At 40.1% G+C, this 16,407-nt stretch overlaps 1 protein-coding gene across 1 annotated transcript in view; it reads left to right on the forward strand.

Annotated features, from left to right (window-relative positions):
* The window catches only part of FECH (ferrochelatase), a 44,834-nt gene that overhangs the window by 19,426 nt on the left and 9,001 nt on the right, over nucleotides 1–16,407 (forward strand). The window contains exons 4-6 of the mRNA XM_077135379.1: nucleotides 160–308; nucleotides 11,554–11,688; nucleotides 14,373–14,479. Of these exons, the coding sequence (XP_076991494.1) occupies nucleotides 160–308; nucleotides 11,554–11,688; nucleotides 14,373–14,479 (391 nt within the window). The remainder of the gene's footprint in view (nucleotides 1–159; nucleotides 309–11,553; nucleotides 11,689–14,372; nucleotides 14,480–16,407) is intronic.

A 16,407-nucleotide genomic window follows, 5' to 3' on the forward strand; every position in this document is an offset into this window, starting at 1 on the left:
AAGAGCTGGGTGTTGTCAATGACCTCAAGTTTCTGTTTGTAAAGCCCTGATCTTGTTAGGCTCTTCTTAAAATTTGGCTCATCTGTTTTTATTTAGAAAATGTTTTTCACATTACTAAGGTGGAATAAAATCAACTTACCTTTTTGTTAAACGATTTAGTAAGCTGGCACCAATCATTGCCAAACGTAGAACCTCCAAAATTCAAGAGCAGTACCGCAAAATTGGAGGCGGCTCCCCCATCAAGATGTGGACTTCCAAGCAAGGGGAAGGCATGGTGAAGCTGCTGGATGAGCTGTCCCCTCACACAGGTACAGTGTTTCCTTATTAACATCTCACTAGGTTGTTCTTCCAAAGCAGTTATGATATTGAAAACCATAATGATGCCAGATGCTGTTTTGTGTACTGGTAGCTCTTGGTTTGTGAGAATTCTTATATCATGTATGGCCACGTAACTCAGCTCTTGAGGCGTTATACTATGCCCTGGACTGGATAGTATTTTCCTTTACTGCCCTCTGTTAACAAATAAAAAAGCTAAAAATTTGGGGTATCTGTTTCCAAAGAAAGTTCACAGTTTGGTTTTTATTGAGCTAGATTATAAGGCAGAAAAACTACATACAAGATGCATAAATCATCACACTGGAGAAAAAGTCTATAGGAAATGGATTGAGGCTGCTACTATTACCTCTTCATTCTGGGTGGATAGCTACTTTGATCCCCATTTAGAGTAGAGGTAGCTAGCTGTCGCTGAAGCCATGAGACACTAAGCACCTGTTAGCAACTGCTTTCAGCACTCAGCAGTACCACCACTGTACACTATTTAAGTGCCTCTTTGGTCTGACAATAAAAAGAGGAGTGAATGAACTAGTAACTGCCTCCTGAGAAGCTCTACCACACAAATGCACATGTGCAAACTGAAAACGCTAAATCTATGAATTGACTAGAATCGCCATATTTAATTGCATCTAATATGCCATTGGTTGGAGGACATATCATTATTTTTTATATAATATTGAGAGCCAAAAAACACTACCAGTTAATTTTTTAAAAATATTTTTTATTGAGATATCTTCACACACATACAGTCCATCCAGAATATATAATCAGTGGCTCACAGTATCATCACATAGTTGTGCATTCATCACCATGATCATTTTTTGAACATTTTTCATCACTCCTGAAAAAGAAATAAAAAGAAAAAAGAAAAAACTCATACATCCCATACCTCTTATCCCTCCCTCTCATTGACCATTAGTATTTCAATCTACTCAATATTTTTTTTACCTGTTATCACCCCCCATTATTTATTTAGTGTCTTTATTTTTTACTCATCTGTCCATACCCTGAATAAAAGGAGCATTAGGGCGGGCCACGGTGGCTCAGCAGGTAAGAATGCTTGCCTGCCATGCCTGAGGACCTGGGTTCGATTCCCGGTGCCTGCCCATGTAAAAGAAAAATAAATAAATAAAAATAAATAAAAGGAACATTAGACACAAGGTTTCACAATTACATGGTCACATTATAAAAGCTATATAGTTATACAGTCATCTTCAGGAATCAAGGCTACTGGAATACAGTTCAGCAGTTTCAGGTACTTCCCTCTAGCCACTCCAATACCCCACAAATTAAGAAGGGATTTCTATATAATGCATAAGAATAACCTCCAGGATAACCTCTCGACTCTGTTTGAAATCTCTCAGCCACTGAAACTTTATTTTGTCTCATTTTTCTCTTCCCCCTTTTGGTCAAGAAGGCTTTCTCAATCCCATGATGCTCTATCTCTTCCCCAGGAGTCCTGTCTCACGTTGCCAGGGAGATTTATACCCCTGGAGTCATGTTGCACCTAGTGGGGAGGGCAGTAAATTCACCTGCTGAGTTGGCTGAGGGAGAGAGGCCACATCTGAGCAACAAAAGAGGTTCTCTTGGGGTGACTCTTAGGCATAATTATAAGTAGGCTTAGCGTCTCCTTTGCAGGAATAAGTTTCATAGGGGCAAACCCCACGATCAAGAGCTCAGCCTATTGAATGGGTTGTTCCTACTGCTTGCAAGAATGTCAGAAATTCCCTAGATGGGGAAATTTAACATTTCCTCCTTTCTTCCCACTCCCCCAAGGGGGCTCTGCAAACACCCTTTTATTCTCTGCCCAAATCACTCTGTGATGCATCAGGGAATCATACCAGCCTGTACAAACGAACAAAATCTGCCCTATTCAAGATTCTATATATTTACAGTGTTCAGATACACTAACCATACAAGTTAAATTAGACAGTGCTCTACTCAGAATATAAATTTTGGACCAAATAAACATCTCTTCCTTTGGTCTCACTCAGAAGTTGAAGTTTTAAATTTGTACCATATCATCCTTTCTGCTGTACTCTGATTTACCTTAGTCTTAGTTTCCTAGGGCTGCCATAACACAGTACCACAAACTGGGTGTCTTAAAACAACAGAAATTTGTTCTGCCACAGTTCAGGAGGCCTGAAGTCCAAAATCAAAGTATAAGCTGAGCCACGTTCCTTCTGAAGGCCGCAGGGGAGACTCCTTCTTGGCCTCTTCCAGCTTCTGGTGGCTCCAGGTGTTTTTTGGCATGTGGCTGCATCATTCTAGTCTCTGCTTCTGTCTTCACATGGCCTCTTCCCTCTATCTCTTTGTGTCCTTTTCTGTTTCATTTAAAGACTCTGTCATTGAATTTAGAGCCCACGCTAATCCAGGATTATTTCATGTTCAGAATCTTACCTTAATTACATCTGCAAAGACCCTTTTTCCAGATATGGTCACATTAAAAAAATTTTGTTAGAGAAGTTGTGGGTTTACAGTACAATTGTGCATAGAATATAGGATTCCCCTATACCACCGCCACCACCAACACTTGCATTGGTGTGGAAGACTTGTTACAGTTGATAATAATTCTTTTTTTCTAATTCTGTTTTTAACAGTAGTTTCATTTGTTACAATTGATGGAAGATTATTGAACTAGTGCTATAATTATTCACAGGGATAGTTTATCCCCATATTCCTAATTTATCATTTTTTTTTCATGTGTGTCTTTATTCTATTACTCATCTACTCATACACTAGATAAAGGGAATGACTGTCACAAGGTGTTTACAAACACATGATCACCTGATAAAAGCTATTGAGTTATATAATCATTGTCAAAGATCAAGGCTACTGGATTACAGTTAAACAATGTCATGTCATTTGCTAAATCCTAATTTTTCAGTTACACCTCCTCCCTCTCATTTGATCATTCTCTCAATCTTCAGGGATATCTGTACAATGACCATTTTAACTTCTTCATGCAGGAAAGGGTTATTGACCTTATGTAGTAGAGAAATGAACCTGGGTCAGTATTCTTGGAGAGACTGGTACCTCTGGGTTCAGGGCTTAACTGGCATAGGAACTCTCTGGAGGCCTTAAGTTTCTGAAAAAAATAAATGTACTGAGTAATCTTTTATAAAGTCTTAGAAGGAGCCCAGGGTATTCTTTAGGGTTTTCAGGAATACTGTTGGTTGGGGCTCAGCATACTGTGGCAATTTGCAATATCTGGGTGAAGCTTGCATAACAGTAACCTCCAGAATGACCTGTTAACCTATTTGAAATCTCTTAGCCACAGAAACTTTATTTCATTTAATTTCTTTTCCCTCTTTTGATCAAGAAGACATTGTCAATCCCATGATGCTGTTCTCTGGGACTTATGTCCCACATTGCCAAGGAGACCTTACACCCCTGAGAGCCAGATATGGTCATATTTTGAAGCTCTTGGTGAACATGAAGTTTGGGGTGATACTGTCCAACCCAGTTGTGGACACTGATCAGATAGATGTGTTAAAATTGGAAAAATAATGCATTTTAGACCATGTGAAATACATGTAGTACACTTCAGGGCTTCAGGATCAGGACAGGAATGTGACACAGCAGGGACCTTGGAGGGGACCGGCCTGTCTAGACAGGACCAAAGGTATCACTAAGTGTCAGCCTGATTGCTCTCAGAATCACTGTGGGCTAGAGCACACAGGGACAAAGGGCTCTAGCCCCTTAGGCAAAGCATCCCATGTGGAAAATTGTTCAACTGAATTTCTGAATAGCAGATTAGCTTCCTCCGCTTATTTGGGGCACAAGGGCATTTCTTATACAGTTCAGTCACAACTGCTGTGGTGTATCTTTTGAAGTGTTGGGAGAGGGCAGCGTGGCTGACCTCTACTCATACCTACATCCCAGAGAATGGACCACCTGTTAGCCGTTAGGCACCAATAAAGGGTTAGTGTGAATGAGCTCTGCAGTTGGTGTGCTTCTTTAGTGAAAGGAGGAAGCACAGAGATGCCATGCATACACCCCACCCCCTGTTGTCTTTGGTACTATAGTTCCACCACCACTGTAGTACCCTGGTAGAGTTGTCAATTGGAAAATGAAGCACAGAGGGAGGGGGCATCCTTCCTTCCTCCTGTCCCTATGCTGGGTTGTCCATACCAGGCAGGCCAGCAGTGCCCTTAGCCACCCAGGATGGCCTAGAAAGCATCTCACGTGATGACCTGGGTTTAACCAGCATCCCACTTAATATGAAATGTCTCTTCATTTTAATATGTGGCCATGTTAGCACAAAGAGGAAGTTACAGGCTTGTAGATTCCAGAGTTAATTATTCTTTGCTTTGTTGGGAATCAGAATGTAATACCACTTCATTTTTACATGCTAAAGATTATTATGATAGTGACATTAAAAAAAAACAAAACAGTTATTACACATTCTATCCTGAAAAGACTTATTTTAAAAGTTCATCATTCTCTGTTATTATAATGGGGATGAGTTTAGGATATCCATGAAGCATAAATCATCTCAAGCTCAATGGCTCACCTGTCTATTCATTAAAACACCTCTATTGTAGCAGAAAGATGTCTGTGGTGGTTTGGAGCTATGTACTCTAATAAAGCATGTTCTTAAACTTAATCCACTCCTGTGGGTGTGTCCATTGTAAATAGGACCTTTTGATGACCATACTTCAGTTAAGGTGTGGCCCAGCTGAATCACGGTACATCTTAATTCTCTCATTGGAGTCCTTCATAAAAAGAATAAAATATAGATACACAGAGAGTGAAAGCCACAGGAGTTTTGCTGGTTTGAAAGTATTATGCATTCCAGAAAAACTATGTTTTAATCTTGATCCAGTCTTGTGGGAGCAGCTGTTTCTTTTAATCCTGAATCAGTACTGTAGGTTGGAAACTTTCAATTAGATTATCTCCAAGGAGATGTGATACACCCACTTGTGGGTGTGATCTTTTGATTAGATGGAGATGTGAGTCCACACATTCCAAGTGGGTCTTGATTAGTTTACTGGAATCCTTTAAAAGAGCCAACATTTTGGAGAAAGTCAGAAAGACAGAAGCCTCAGAGCCGACAGAGAGAGCAAATGCTTGGAGAACAGTTGTCACAGAGAACAGAAACAGGGATGTTTGGAGATGCTTGGAGCCCAGCAGACATTACCATGAGATCTTAGGCAAGCCAGAACCTGGAGAGAGCCAAGTGAAGCCAAGAGATGAAAGCTAGCCCCAGAGAAGCAAAGTGAGGAACCCCTACAAAGGCTGAAAGCAACGGAGCCCAGGAGCAAGGGACCAGCAGATGCCAGCCACGTGGCTACCCAGCTGACAGAGGTGTTCCTGACTCATTGGCCTCCTTTGAATTAAGATATCTTTCCCTGGATGCCTTATATAGGCTTAGAACTGTACACCCGTGACTTAATAAATCCCCCCCCCTTTTTTAAACTTTTTTTATTAATAAAAAAATTAACAAACAAAACATTTAGATATCATTCCATTCTACATATACGATCAGTAATTCTTAATATCATCACATAGTTGCATATTCATCATTTCTTAGTACATTTGCATCGATTTAGAAAAATAAATAAAAAGACAACAGAAAAAGAAATAAAATGATAATAGAGAAAAAAAAGACTATACATACCATACCCCTTACCCCTCGCTTTCATTTACCACTATTTCAAACTGAATTTATTTTAACATTTGTTCCCCCTATTATTTATTTTTATTCCATATGTTCTACTCTTCTGTTGATACAGTAGCTAAAAGGAGCATCAGACATAAGGTTTTCACATTCACAGAGTCTCATTGTGAAAGCTATATCATTGTTCAATCATCATCAAGAAACATGGCTACTGGAACACAGCACTACATTTTCAGGCAATTCCCTCCAGCCTCTCCACTACATCTTGAACAACAAGGTGATATCTACTTAATGCGTAAAAATAACCTCCAGGATAACCTCTCGACTCTGTTTGGAATTGCTCAGCCATTGACACTTTGTCTCATTTTACTCTTCCCCCTTTTGGTTGAGAAGTTTCTCTCAATCCCTTGATGTTAATTCTCAGCTCATTCTAGGGTTTTTCTCAGTCCTTTGATGCTGAGTCTCAGCTCATTCCAGGATCTTTGTCCCACATTGCCAGGAAGGTCCACACCCCTGGGAGTCATGTCCCATGCAGAGAGGGGGAGGGTGGTGAGACTGCTCATCATATTGGCTGGAGAGAGAGGCCACATCTGAGCAACAAAAGAGGCTCTCTTGGGGGTGACTCTTAGGCCTAAATTTTAAGTAGACTTGACCTATCCTTTGTGGGGTTAAGTTTCATGTGAACAAACCCCAAGACTGGGGGCTCAGCCTATAGCTTTGGTTGTCCTCACTGCTTGTGAGAATATCAAGAATTCAACTTGGGGAAGTTGAATTTCTCCCCACTCTCACCATTCCCCGAAGGGGGCTTACAAATACTTCTCGGGTCACTGATCAAATCATTCTGGGTAAATCCTCCTTTTTAAAAGCCGTTCCATTTCTGGTATATCACATTCCGGCAGCTTACAAACTAAAACAGGAGTCAACAGAACCCAGAGAGGCACCATGTGCTTTACCATGTGACAGAAAAGCCAAGGACCAAGTATCTCTGGTAGCCAGCCCCAGAACAAAAGCATTGCTTTTGGACTTCTCCTGTTCTCAAAACCATGAGCCAATTAATTCCTGTTGTTTAAGCCAACCCATTGCGTGGTATTTGTGTTAGCAGCCAAGAAACTAAAGCATCATCTTTCCTCCTGTTCTTGTTCTGTTCACTTGCTCACCCACCTATTCTTTCAACCATTAATTCACGCATCTATCTAGACATCCATTCATCCTTCATCCTTCTACCCACTGAGGTGGATATTTATAAGCACAGACCCTGTGATAGGTGCCGTGATGAGGCTAAAGTCAGGCAACCCTTACCTTCGTGGAGCAGTGCATTTACTGGTAGTTTCCATTCAGGTAGGGAGTGAGTTCTCTTGGGGGCTACTTTTAGCTCCCTTGAAGGAGTTTGTTCACGTTGCTGTTCATAGGACGTTAGTGCTGACAGTGCTTTGGTGTGCTACCGGCCCAACTTGGGTCCCTCTGAGGCAGGCAGGATAAACTTTTGCTCTCTCTTGCATGGTGGAGGACCACTGTTGTGGTTATGTTCATGTGCCAGCATGGCCTGGTTGTGGTATCCAGTTGTTGGTCAAGCAAGCACTGTCCTGATATTACTGTGAGGATATCTCATGGACTTGAATCATCAGTAAGTTGATTGCTTCTGTGGCTGATTACATCCTCAGTCAACTGGGGAGATTGCCTTCAACAATGAAGAAAGTTTCATCCAGTCAGTTGAGATGAGATGTGATGATTTCTGCAGTCAGAAGAATTTCTGTCTTACTCTAGCCAACTAGCTTCTCCTGGTGCTGCAATAACGGAATACTCAAATGGAAAAAGAATGAAATATGGCTCCACCATATAGCATACAAAAAAAATATTACAGTGTAACTATTTGGACTGTGGCTACTTTTTTTTTTTTAACTTTTTTTTTTGTATAGTATAACATATATGCGAAGCAAAGAAATAAAAAAGCAATAGTTTTCAAAGCACTCTTCAACAAGTAGTTACAGGATAGATGCCAGAGTTTGTCACGGGCTACCGTATGATCCTCTCATATTTTTCCTTCTAGCTGCTCCAGAATATAGGAGGCTAGGGGGCTTAAATACTTTTTTATCATCACAATCGACATTTTTTTCTTTCTTTCTTTGTGAACAATAACATATATACACAAAAAAGCTGTAAATTTTGAAGCACAGCACCACAATTACTTGTAGAACATATTTCAGACCTTGACATGGGTTACAATTTCACAATTTTAGGTTTTTACTTCTAGCTGCTCTAAAATACTGGAGAATAAAAGAGATATCAATTTAATGATTCAGCATTCATATTCATTTGTTAAGTCCTGTCTTCTATGTATAACTCCACCATCACCTTTGATCTTTCCATATCTCTCATTGGGGTTGTTTGGGCTATGGCCCAAATATTGATACTGGAAGGGGCTGTCACTAATATGGGGTAGGAAGATGGAACTACCTCATGTTCTGGAGAGGCTGGTCTAGGTTTCAGGGACTTATCTGGACCAGGGACCCATCTGGAGGTTGTAGGTTTCTGGAAAGTTACTCTAGTGCATAGAACCCTTGTGGAATCTTATATATTGCCCTAGGTGTTCTTTAGGATTGACTGAAATAGTCCAGGTTGGGGGTTGGCAGGTTATGATGGGTAGCAGGGTCTACCTGAAGCTTGCATAAGAGCAACCTCCAGAGTAGCCTCTCGACTCCATTTGAACTCTCTCTGCCACTGATACTTTATTAATTACACTTCTTTTCCCCCATTTGGTCAGGATGGAATTGTTGATCCCACAGTGCCAGGTCTGAATTCATCCCTGGGAGTCCTCTCCCATGTCACCGGGGAGACTTTCACCCCTGGATGTCATGTCCCAAGTAGGGGAATGATTTCACTTGCAGAGTTGGGCTTAGAGAGACTGATGCCACAACTGAGCAATAACAGAGGTCCTCTAGAAGTAACTCTTAGGCATGCCTATATAGTTTAAGCTTCTGTGCTACCTACATAAGCTTCACAAGAGTAAGCCTCATGGTTGAGAGCATGGCCTATTGATTTAGGTGTCCCTAAAGTTTGACACAGTATCAGGGGATTCCCTGATGGTAAGGTTTAATAGTTCCATGGAGTGTGGCTACTTTTAGCAAAGTTGAGTGTGGGCTACTCAGTAAATCATTCAGTTGTTCACAGGATGCCTCATGGGTAAGAGCCTGCGTTCTTGTTTGGGTAGACCCCGCTTCGCCTCCATGTCTGATGGTAGGCAGATTACTAACCTCACTGAAATTAGGGGTGAATATAGGGAACAAGTCCTAGGATCATTGTAAAAACTAAATAGCCCTGAAAGGGATTAGCATGGTGCTCCTCATGTGGCAAAAATCCAGCCAGTGTAAGCTTTTGTTTGTATTCCTTAGCACAGAGTGCATAATCCAATGCCAATGAAACAATGTTGTGCTTCATATTTCAGACCTCATGGAATCAGGAACCCCACATTTCGACTGTTGCTCGTGCTACATGAATGAGCTGTAAATTAGTGATGCTTTACTCTTTAAAAATCCAGTTTCTCGGCTTGTTCCTCTTTTCCCTTTTCGTAGTTCTTGCCAAATAGCATCCATGGGGCAGCCACGCAGTGGTGGACCAGGCTAGGCCAATTAGTGATATGTTTGGGGTGCAGGGAGCCTCTGGAGGCCCCCCACTCCTTGCCCTGGTGCTGCTCATTCCCCACTGCACTCAGCTCTGGGACAGCCTGTCACTTACACCCACCTAGACCAGCAGGGATCCTTAGTGAACACTGCTGGTTATGGCCTTGGGATGGCCCAGTGAGAGAGAGAGAACATGTCATTACTTTTTCTAAAAACAGATAGTTTAAATTATCTGTTCTTTGCAGAGTATTTTACTCTCTCATTTCAAAATGTTGTTATCCACCCTCCCTTTATCTGTCAGGGCAGCCTCTCCTCCTGTCCGGGTCCCTGATATTTGAGGAACTCCTGGCCGCCAGGCATTTAGATGGCAACTTTTAAATGCCAGTGAAAAGAAAATGTGAGAAGCTGGTTGACCTGCAGCATTGGGGGATTTTGCTATGTCAATCTGATCATTTTATTGTCTCAAAATAGAATAGAAAGCAAATTACACTTAAACCTCAGCTCAGATCACCAAGAATTACTTAAAAATGGACTTACTGATATAGCTGGCAGTTTTAGCATGGACCACAAAATATTTGAACAGTCATCTGGAACTTGCTTATGGGTGATGCCTTCTGGTTTAACTGTAATTCACTATATTTTATTAAAGAGGGCATAAAAGTTGTGGCCTAAAAGGTACAAACTACTGCAAAATACGCAGTTTATACCCTTTCCTTCCTCTTTTCAGCCCCCAGCCAAAGGATACTGAATCTACCCACCCATCTCATGCACATACTTGCTTCTCTCTCCTAACCATTCTCTCCTTCTGTCCTTAGTGACACGCTCCATTGTTTTACAGATCTCTGGGTCAAGTTATTGAGGAATGTTATCCATGTATATATATTATACATTTGTTAATCTTTTCCTTCACTTTGACCTAAATATTTCTAGTGGCAGTGTAGTGTTGCATTGTTAGTTGCAGCACCTGCTACTACTTTGGACAGTAACACCATCTTGGTTTTATTAGTGCTAAAAGTTTATGTGCTATTGTCTCAGTATCATCCTTGAGTATGATTTATGTGTAATTCTATGAAAAGTCAAGGAGATATACCATATAACTCTAGGAAACTTGCAGTTCTTTGTTTTAATAAAGCCTGGGAAACTACTGTGAGGTTAGGGATCCTTTTGAAATTCAGGAAAAAAAGATGCAAGAGGATAAAGAAGAGAAAGTTGGGAGAGCAACACAAAGATATACAGCTGGTTTGGCCACTTAGGTGCCAAAACAATGGCTTTAAATCCCACTTGGGGCCTCCAATTTAAGCATTGTTGTTGTTTCCCATACATTAGTGGAGAGAATCATTTTCTGTATTTGTTACCAATGAAATTTAATATTGCATATGTGAAATGGTGCTTTTGTTATTTATTTCTATAAACCAGGTGACGTGGGGTCTAAGGTGACAGGAGGAGAACCTTATGCGCAGACTGGGGGTGCAGAGCAGTTGTGGGCTCGGGAGGAGATCAGGTTATAATTCCAGCTCAGCTACCTGCTAAGTGTGACTTTGGGAAGGTTAATGACCCTCTCAGAGCCTCCATTTCCTTAGCTGAAAAATGGGGTTTAGATGAGACAGAGAAAAAAAAGCAAAGTGTCTAGCATGGTGCCTGGTACTTAAGAGGAATTTGTGCTTAAAGATTAAGTGTTGGTTTTCCCTTCTCCATATTCTCTCTCTTATTCCATCTAAGTGTAGAGGAGGAGGAACAGGGGCTTGCATTTGAAAACCATTGTTCTGAATAAAGGGGGGTTAATCCCAGAAAATTAAAGGTCCTTCTACCAGCTGAAAATTGGATAAAGTCCGAGGAATATTCTAAAATTGTCTACATTCTCAGCATCGTAGGAAATTAGGTTAACTGTTCTTTGTTCTGGGCATTGCGTTCTGTTCAGTGACTCCAAGAAATCTATATATAGATTAATACTTTCTCCTTTCCACACATGCTTCCTAATAGCCCCTCACAAATACTATATTGGATTTCGGTATGTCCATCCTTTAACGGAAGAAGCAATTGAAGAGATGGAGAGGGATGGACTTGAAAGGGCGATTGCTTTCACCCAGTATCCACAGTACAGCTGCTCCACCACAGGTAAGGGTGTCGCCCCGAACATGGGAGGGTGGGTGCAACCCTGCAAAATAATCAGGAAGCCCGAGGTCTGAAGGAAAGGGTAAATCATTTGAGATTTGAATGGCAAATCCATTCTGTCTTCTATAAATACAAGCGTTCAGGTCCGTCTATTTGAAATCTCATGGTTCACCTGTCCCTTGAGTTATTGGCCAGTCTTCTGAGAATTACAGGTGGTGGATAGAAGACAGTAGCTGCGAGTGTTCGAGGTTTAATGCGTTGTATAATGGATCAGTAATGACCCTGAAGCCATTTTCTAGATTTTTGTAATAAACCTTATTTTTACTGCTGCTCGAATATTCTTATTTACATAGCAAAGGTGACAGCTGAGTCCGTTTTGAAAACAAGTATGGAGGCGCCCACATAACATATGCCATTGATAATACAGATTTTTTTGTTGTTGCTGTTATGCTTCAGATATGTTAGTTGCTGGTTAAACTAAAGCTCAGATTGGGGTTCCCTTTGCAAACTTCTCTCAGTGTTCTTGATTTTGGAAAATGTTACTGCTTGCTGTTTCCTATGCATTTAACTACACCTGGAGAATAAAAAATGTTTGGCAGTCTTTGTATCGTTAATTGTAGGTAAAGCTTCTACTGTCACCTACAGATGCATCGTTTGCATCCTAATTCTGGAATTGGGATTAGCATATTTTTACTTCCAAATTGCTTTTAGATATGAGTGTATATTATTTCTATATTTTTAAGGGGAAAAAGGCTGATGGAAGAAATATTCAATTCCTATTGTATGCCTTAAAGTGCCTAAGTTCCCAGACACCGTCAAGAGTTTGAATTGTCATCTCTTTGGATGTATACTTTTACAACTTTGAAATACCTGGAAATATTTTATTGGAGAATGAATTAGATCTTATAAAATTTTAAACTATGCCTTGCTTTAAAAAAATATTAAAGTCTTCTCTTAAAATTAGATAAAAGGGTGATTATATGACAGAAAGATTAACTACTGGTTTCGTTTCACATCTGGCTCTAACAGTGTGGTTCAGATTTATACATCTCTTGTATAGGGCCAGGTACAACTTAATTTCAGAGATGTGAAAACCTTTGGGAAGCTAGAGTGCCCTTTAGTATAGTATCTTTTAGACATTTGTTTTTTAGTATAGTATCTTTTAGACATTCGTTTTAGACATTCGAACCATAATATGTTGATTCCTAACGTATCAGTCACAAGCAGTTTTCCTGGTTATATTTGCCCCTTCTTAAATGCTAATCGTTCAGTGAATGTTTTCAAGTGACCCAAAAGAACCAGTGCAGGTTCCAGGAGTCTTTTGTACATACTGAAAATGATTTTCACCTGTGAAGTTTGGGTTGCAAGGTGCAGGTGATAGCGACTAATTTCTGATATCTGGAGAGATTGTTTTTGAAACTGGAATGGAATCAGTTTGGATTCTTCTGATTCACTGTTCTCCACTCTCCAAAATTTAACTGTTTTTCTGTTGTTGAAAGTTGAGTCTTAGCCCAAGAGTATGGTTAATATAAAATATGACTCTAAATTAGAAGCCTAATTTACTAACATTTTTATAGTTAGAGAAATCAGTCGGTTGTTTTAGGAAGTGTGGAAGTGTTTGGGGTCTTGCCCTACCTTGGGTTTAAGGAAAAGGCCTTGTGTTAGGATTAGTTTTAACGGGTTAAGGCCTGGTCCAACTGCCAGCTCCCACAGGCCAAGAAAAAGCGGCATTGGGTTGGCTTCATCTGCATTCTTTAAGTTTTGAATTTTCATCATCTCCATCTCTTGCTCAGCAACACATATTTTATGAGTTTGCCTGTAAGGATTGGGTGTCCATTTAACTTATTCTAAGGAATGACAATCATTTTGTAGAAGCAGATACAAATAGAAAACTCAAAAAGCTGCTCTTCTTGTCATGATGCATTAAAAAGGTTGGTCGTAAGGATTTTATAGTAATGTGGAAAATATTTATCTCATACTGTTAAGTAAAAAACCCTCAAATATACTTAGGATACAGAATTACAACTTTGTAAAAAAAATATCCGGGAATAACTATGCCAGAACAGAACAGTGTATTAGCATGCTGACATTATGGCCGATTTCTTTTTTCCTTTCTTCCCCATCCATGCCCTTCATTTTCTCAACAGGATTGATTTACCTTCATAGTGAAAGAAAAATTTAAAATGCTTGGTCCTTGCAAATAACAACTGCTTATATTTCATACATCCATGGCCATTGTGTTTCTCACCAGAAATGACCTCAGTAATCCTGGAAAGCCTGCCAAAATCAATTGCTTTTTAGTGCTCTTCATTTGCAGAGTAGTTAGATCTATACTAGTACCTCAGGGTACTCCTCAGTGGCTATTGCAGTAGTATACCCAAACACTACCAACATCCCACCCAAATACACCAAAAACACTATCAACCCTAAAAAAGACCCACCAAAACTTAAAACCAACCCACAACCCACACCACCACTAACTACCAACCCCAGCCCCCCATAAATAGGAGATGGTTTAGATGAAAAACTCACAAAACCAATGACAAAGTATTGAAATGATTGTAATTAGACTGATTCAGTATAGACGCAGCTACCTACTTTGAACTTCTAATTACTCTTTTACTAGTCCTTTTTTAATTTTCATCATAGTCAGAATGCATTCTCTAAGTAGGTCTCTTATATTTCAGGCAGCAGCTTAAATGCCATTTACAGATACTATAATGAGACGGGAAAGAAGCCTTCAATGAGGTGGAGCACTATCGACAGGTGGCCCACACATCCCCTCCTCATCCAGGTGAGCCGGTGACACCACAGCCACTGTTGCCCTTGCTGCTGGTGGGACTGAGCCTGGTTCCTGTTTGGTTTGTGTGTGTCCTTCTGAACCTTGACCTGCTCTCACTTCAACTGTGTGCTGTGGATTAGAAAGTAAAGTATTAGATTCTTGAATTATGAAAAGAGAAAACATTAAAGATTAAAATGGTTTTCTTTCTTCACACACCATAGCAGAGTAATATGTGAACTCGGTGTTCCCAGAGATCAGAAGCATGTGAAAGGCCATGCGTGGGGTTTCAGCTAGAGGGAATAATATCCTTATTTCCATTTGTAGTGTGTGACCAACAAAGAAATTAAATCCTGCTTCCTAAATCCTTTAAAATTTCAAAACATTAAAAAAATTGAAAGGTAATTTCTGTATGGTGTCTGAGATATGAGAATAAATTTAATATTCCAATGGAAAGTATCATCTGTTGAAAGTTTTGTGGCATTTATATATCCCCAGTTTCTTCTATCTACTTAACATTTATAATACTTATATTAATAGTTACTTGATCTTAGAGGAATTATTTTAAAAATTCTAGAGCCAATGCCTTTGGATTGGTTTTATTGTATAATTTTCTGCCTATCAGATACGAGGGTGTAGTTGGTAATTGCCCCAAATCATACAAATAGATTGTTTTGTTCTATTGGTAGAAGTTTCTGCCTTTGAGATATTTTAGGCAGGAGAAATATTAAGTGATTTAGATTTTATCCAGTCCAGTTTTTGTTCCTTGAAGTATTCCCAGGCTTCTGGCAAAACACCAGGTTAAAAACTTGTTAAAAGCCTAATGTCACTTAAAATCTGTAACCACTAGGTGGTGCTAGATGTCATTAAAATCAGACCAGCTCTTCTCAGAGCAGACTTTGCTCCTTAAGCAGGAAGAGGACGTCAGGGGTTAATGCTTGCATTGTAATCCAATGTTTGCGTTGTAAAAAGTGAAAAGAAGGAGCTCTTGCCTGGGAATGGGTGTAGTTTGGGACTGTGTGTTCCCGCCTTTTTCTGTGTTAGCCCAATACTGCCTGAAGCGTCCTGTCCCCCTGCTGTTTTGCTCTTGAGAAGCCCAGGATGGAAACTAGGGGTGTCTCAGGTCAGCACTGACATGTGGTAGTGGAGGTGAACGGAGGAATCTGCACAGCATCTGCCAGCCCCGATTGAGCAATTAGATTTTCATTAAAATTCAGTCCTTTGAAAAGGGAGGAAGTGGAAGGATGGAAAGGTCTCTTAACTGCGGAAGTCTCTCAGTTAAAATGAAATAAAATGAAAGACAGTCTTAGAGGCATTTATCTGCCCTCCGTGATGGTATGATTGAAGGCTCGAGTGCCTTCAATGGAGGCTGGGTGCCTCTTTTCACTGTGCAGGGGGAGTGCACATCGAAAATGCCGCAGATGGTGTTTGGGGGTGTAAGTAGCACTTCTGCGTGCACACTGCTCCTCAGTTTTGAAGGTGGCTTAGAGGCTGTTTGCAGGCTAAAATGAATTTTGTTTTGATTTGCAGTTTTTGAGATGAGAAAAGAATAATGCAAAATTTTTTGGAAACAGAAGTTTGTAGATTTTACTCTTACTGTTATGTAGATTACATGAGCAAAGATTTGTATCTAGCAGAAATTTAAAAAGGTCTAAAACCCTTTAATGTTTTTTAATCCATGTCTCTATTTGTTATAGGTAGTAGTTACTCAAAATTGCATTTGCTTATATTACTGTTATCTCTAATACTGCTATTTATCTAGCTGTTGGAGTCATCGGAGTAAATTTAAATTTCAGGTTCTTATAGAAACTTTGCAGAGGACCTCCTTCTAGGCTGTTGTCCCAAATAATACTTTCTGAGTAACCTTAGTTTGTAAGCACTGCAAAGACCACCAGAAAAAAAAACAATGTTTTTATTTGTATCTGGTACTATCACATTTACTC

This window comes from Tamandua tetradactyla, chromosome 18, assembly GCF_023851605.1.
Source record: "Tamandua tetradactyla isolate mTamTet1 chromosome 18, mTamTet1.pri, whole genome shotgun sequence".
NCBI classification, from domain to species: domain Eukaryota; kingdom Metazoa; phylum Chordata; class Mammalia; order Pilosa; family Myrmecophagidae; genus Tamandua; species Tamandua tetradactyla.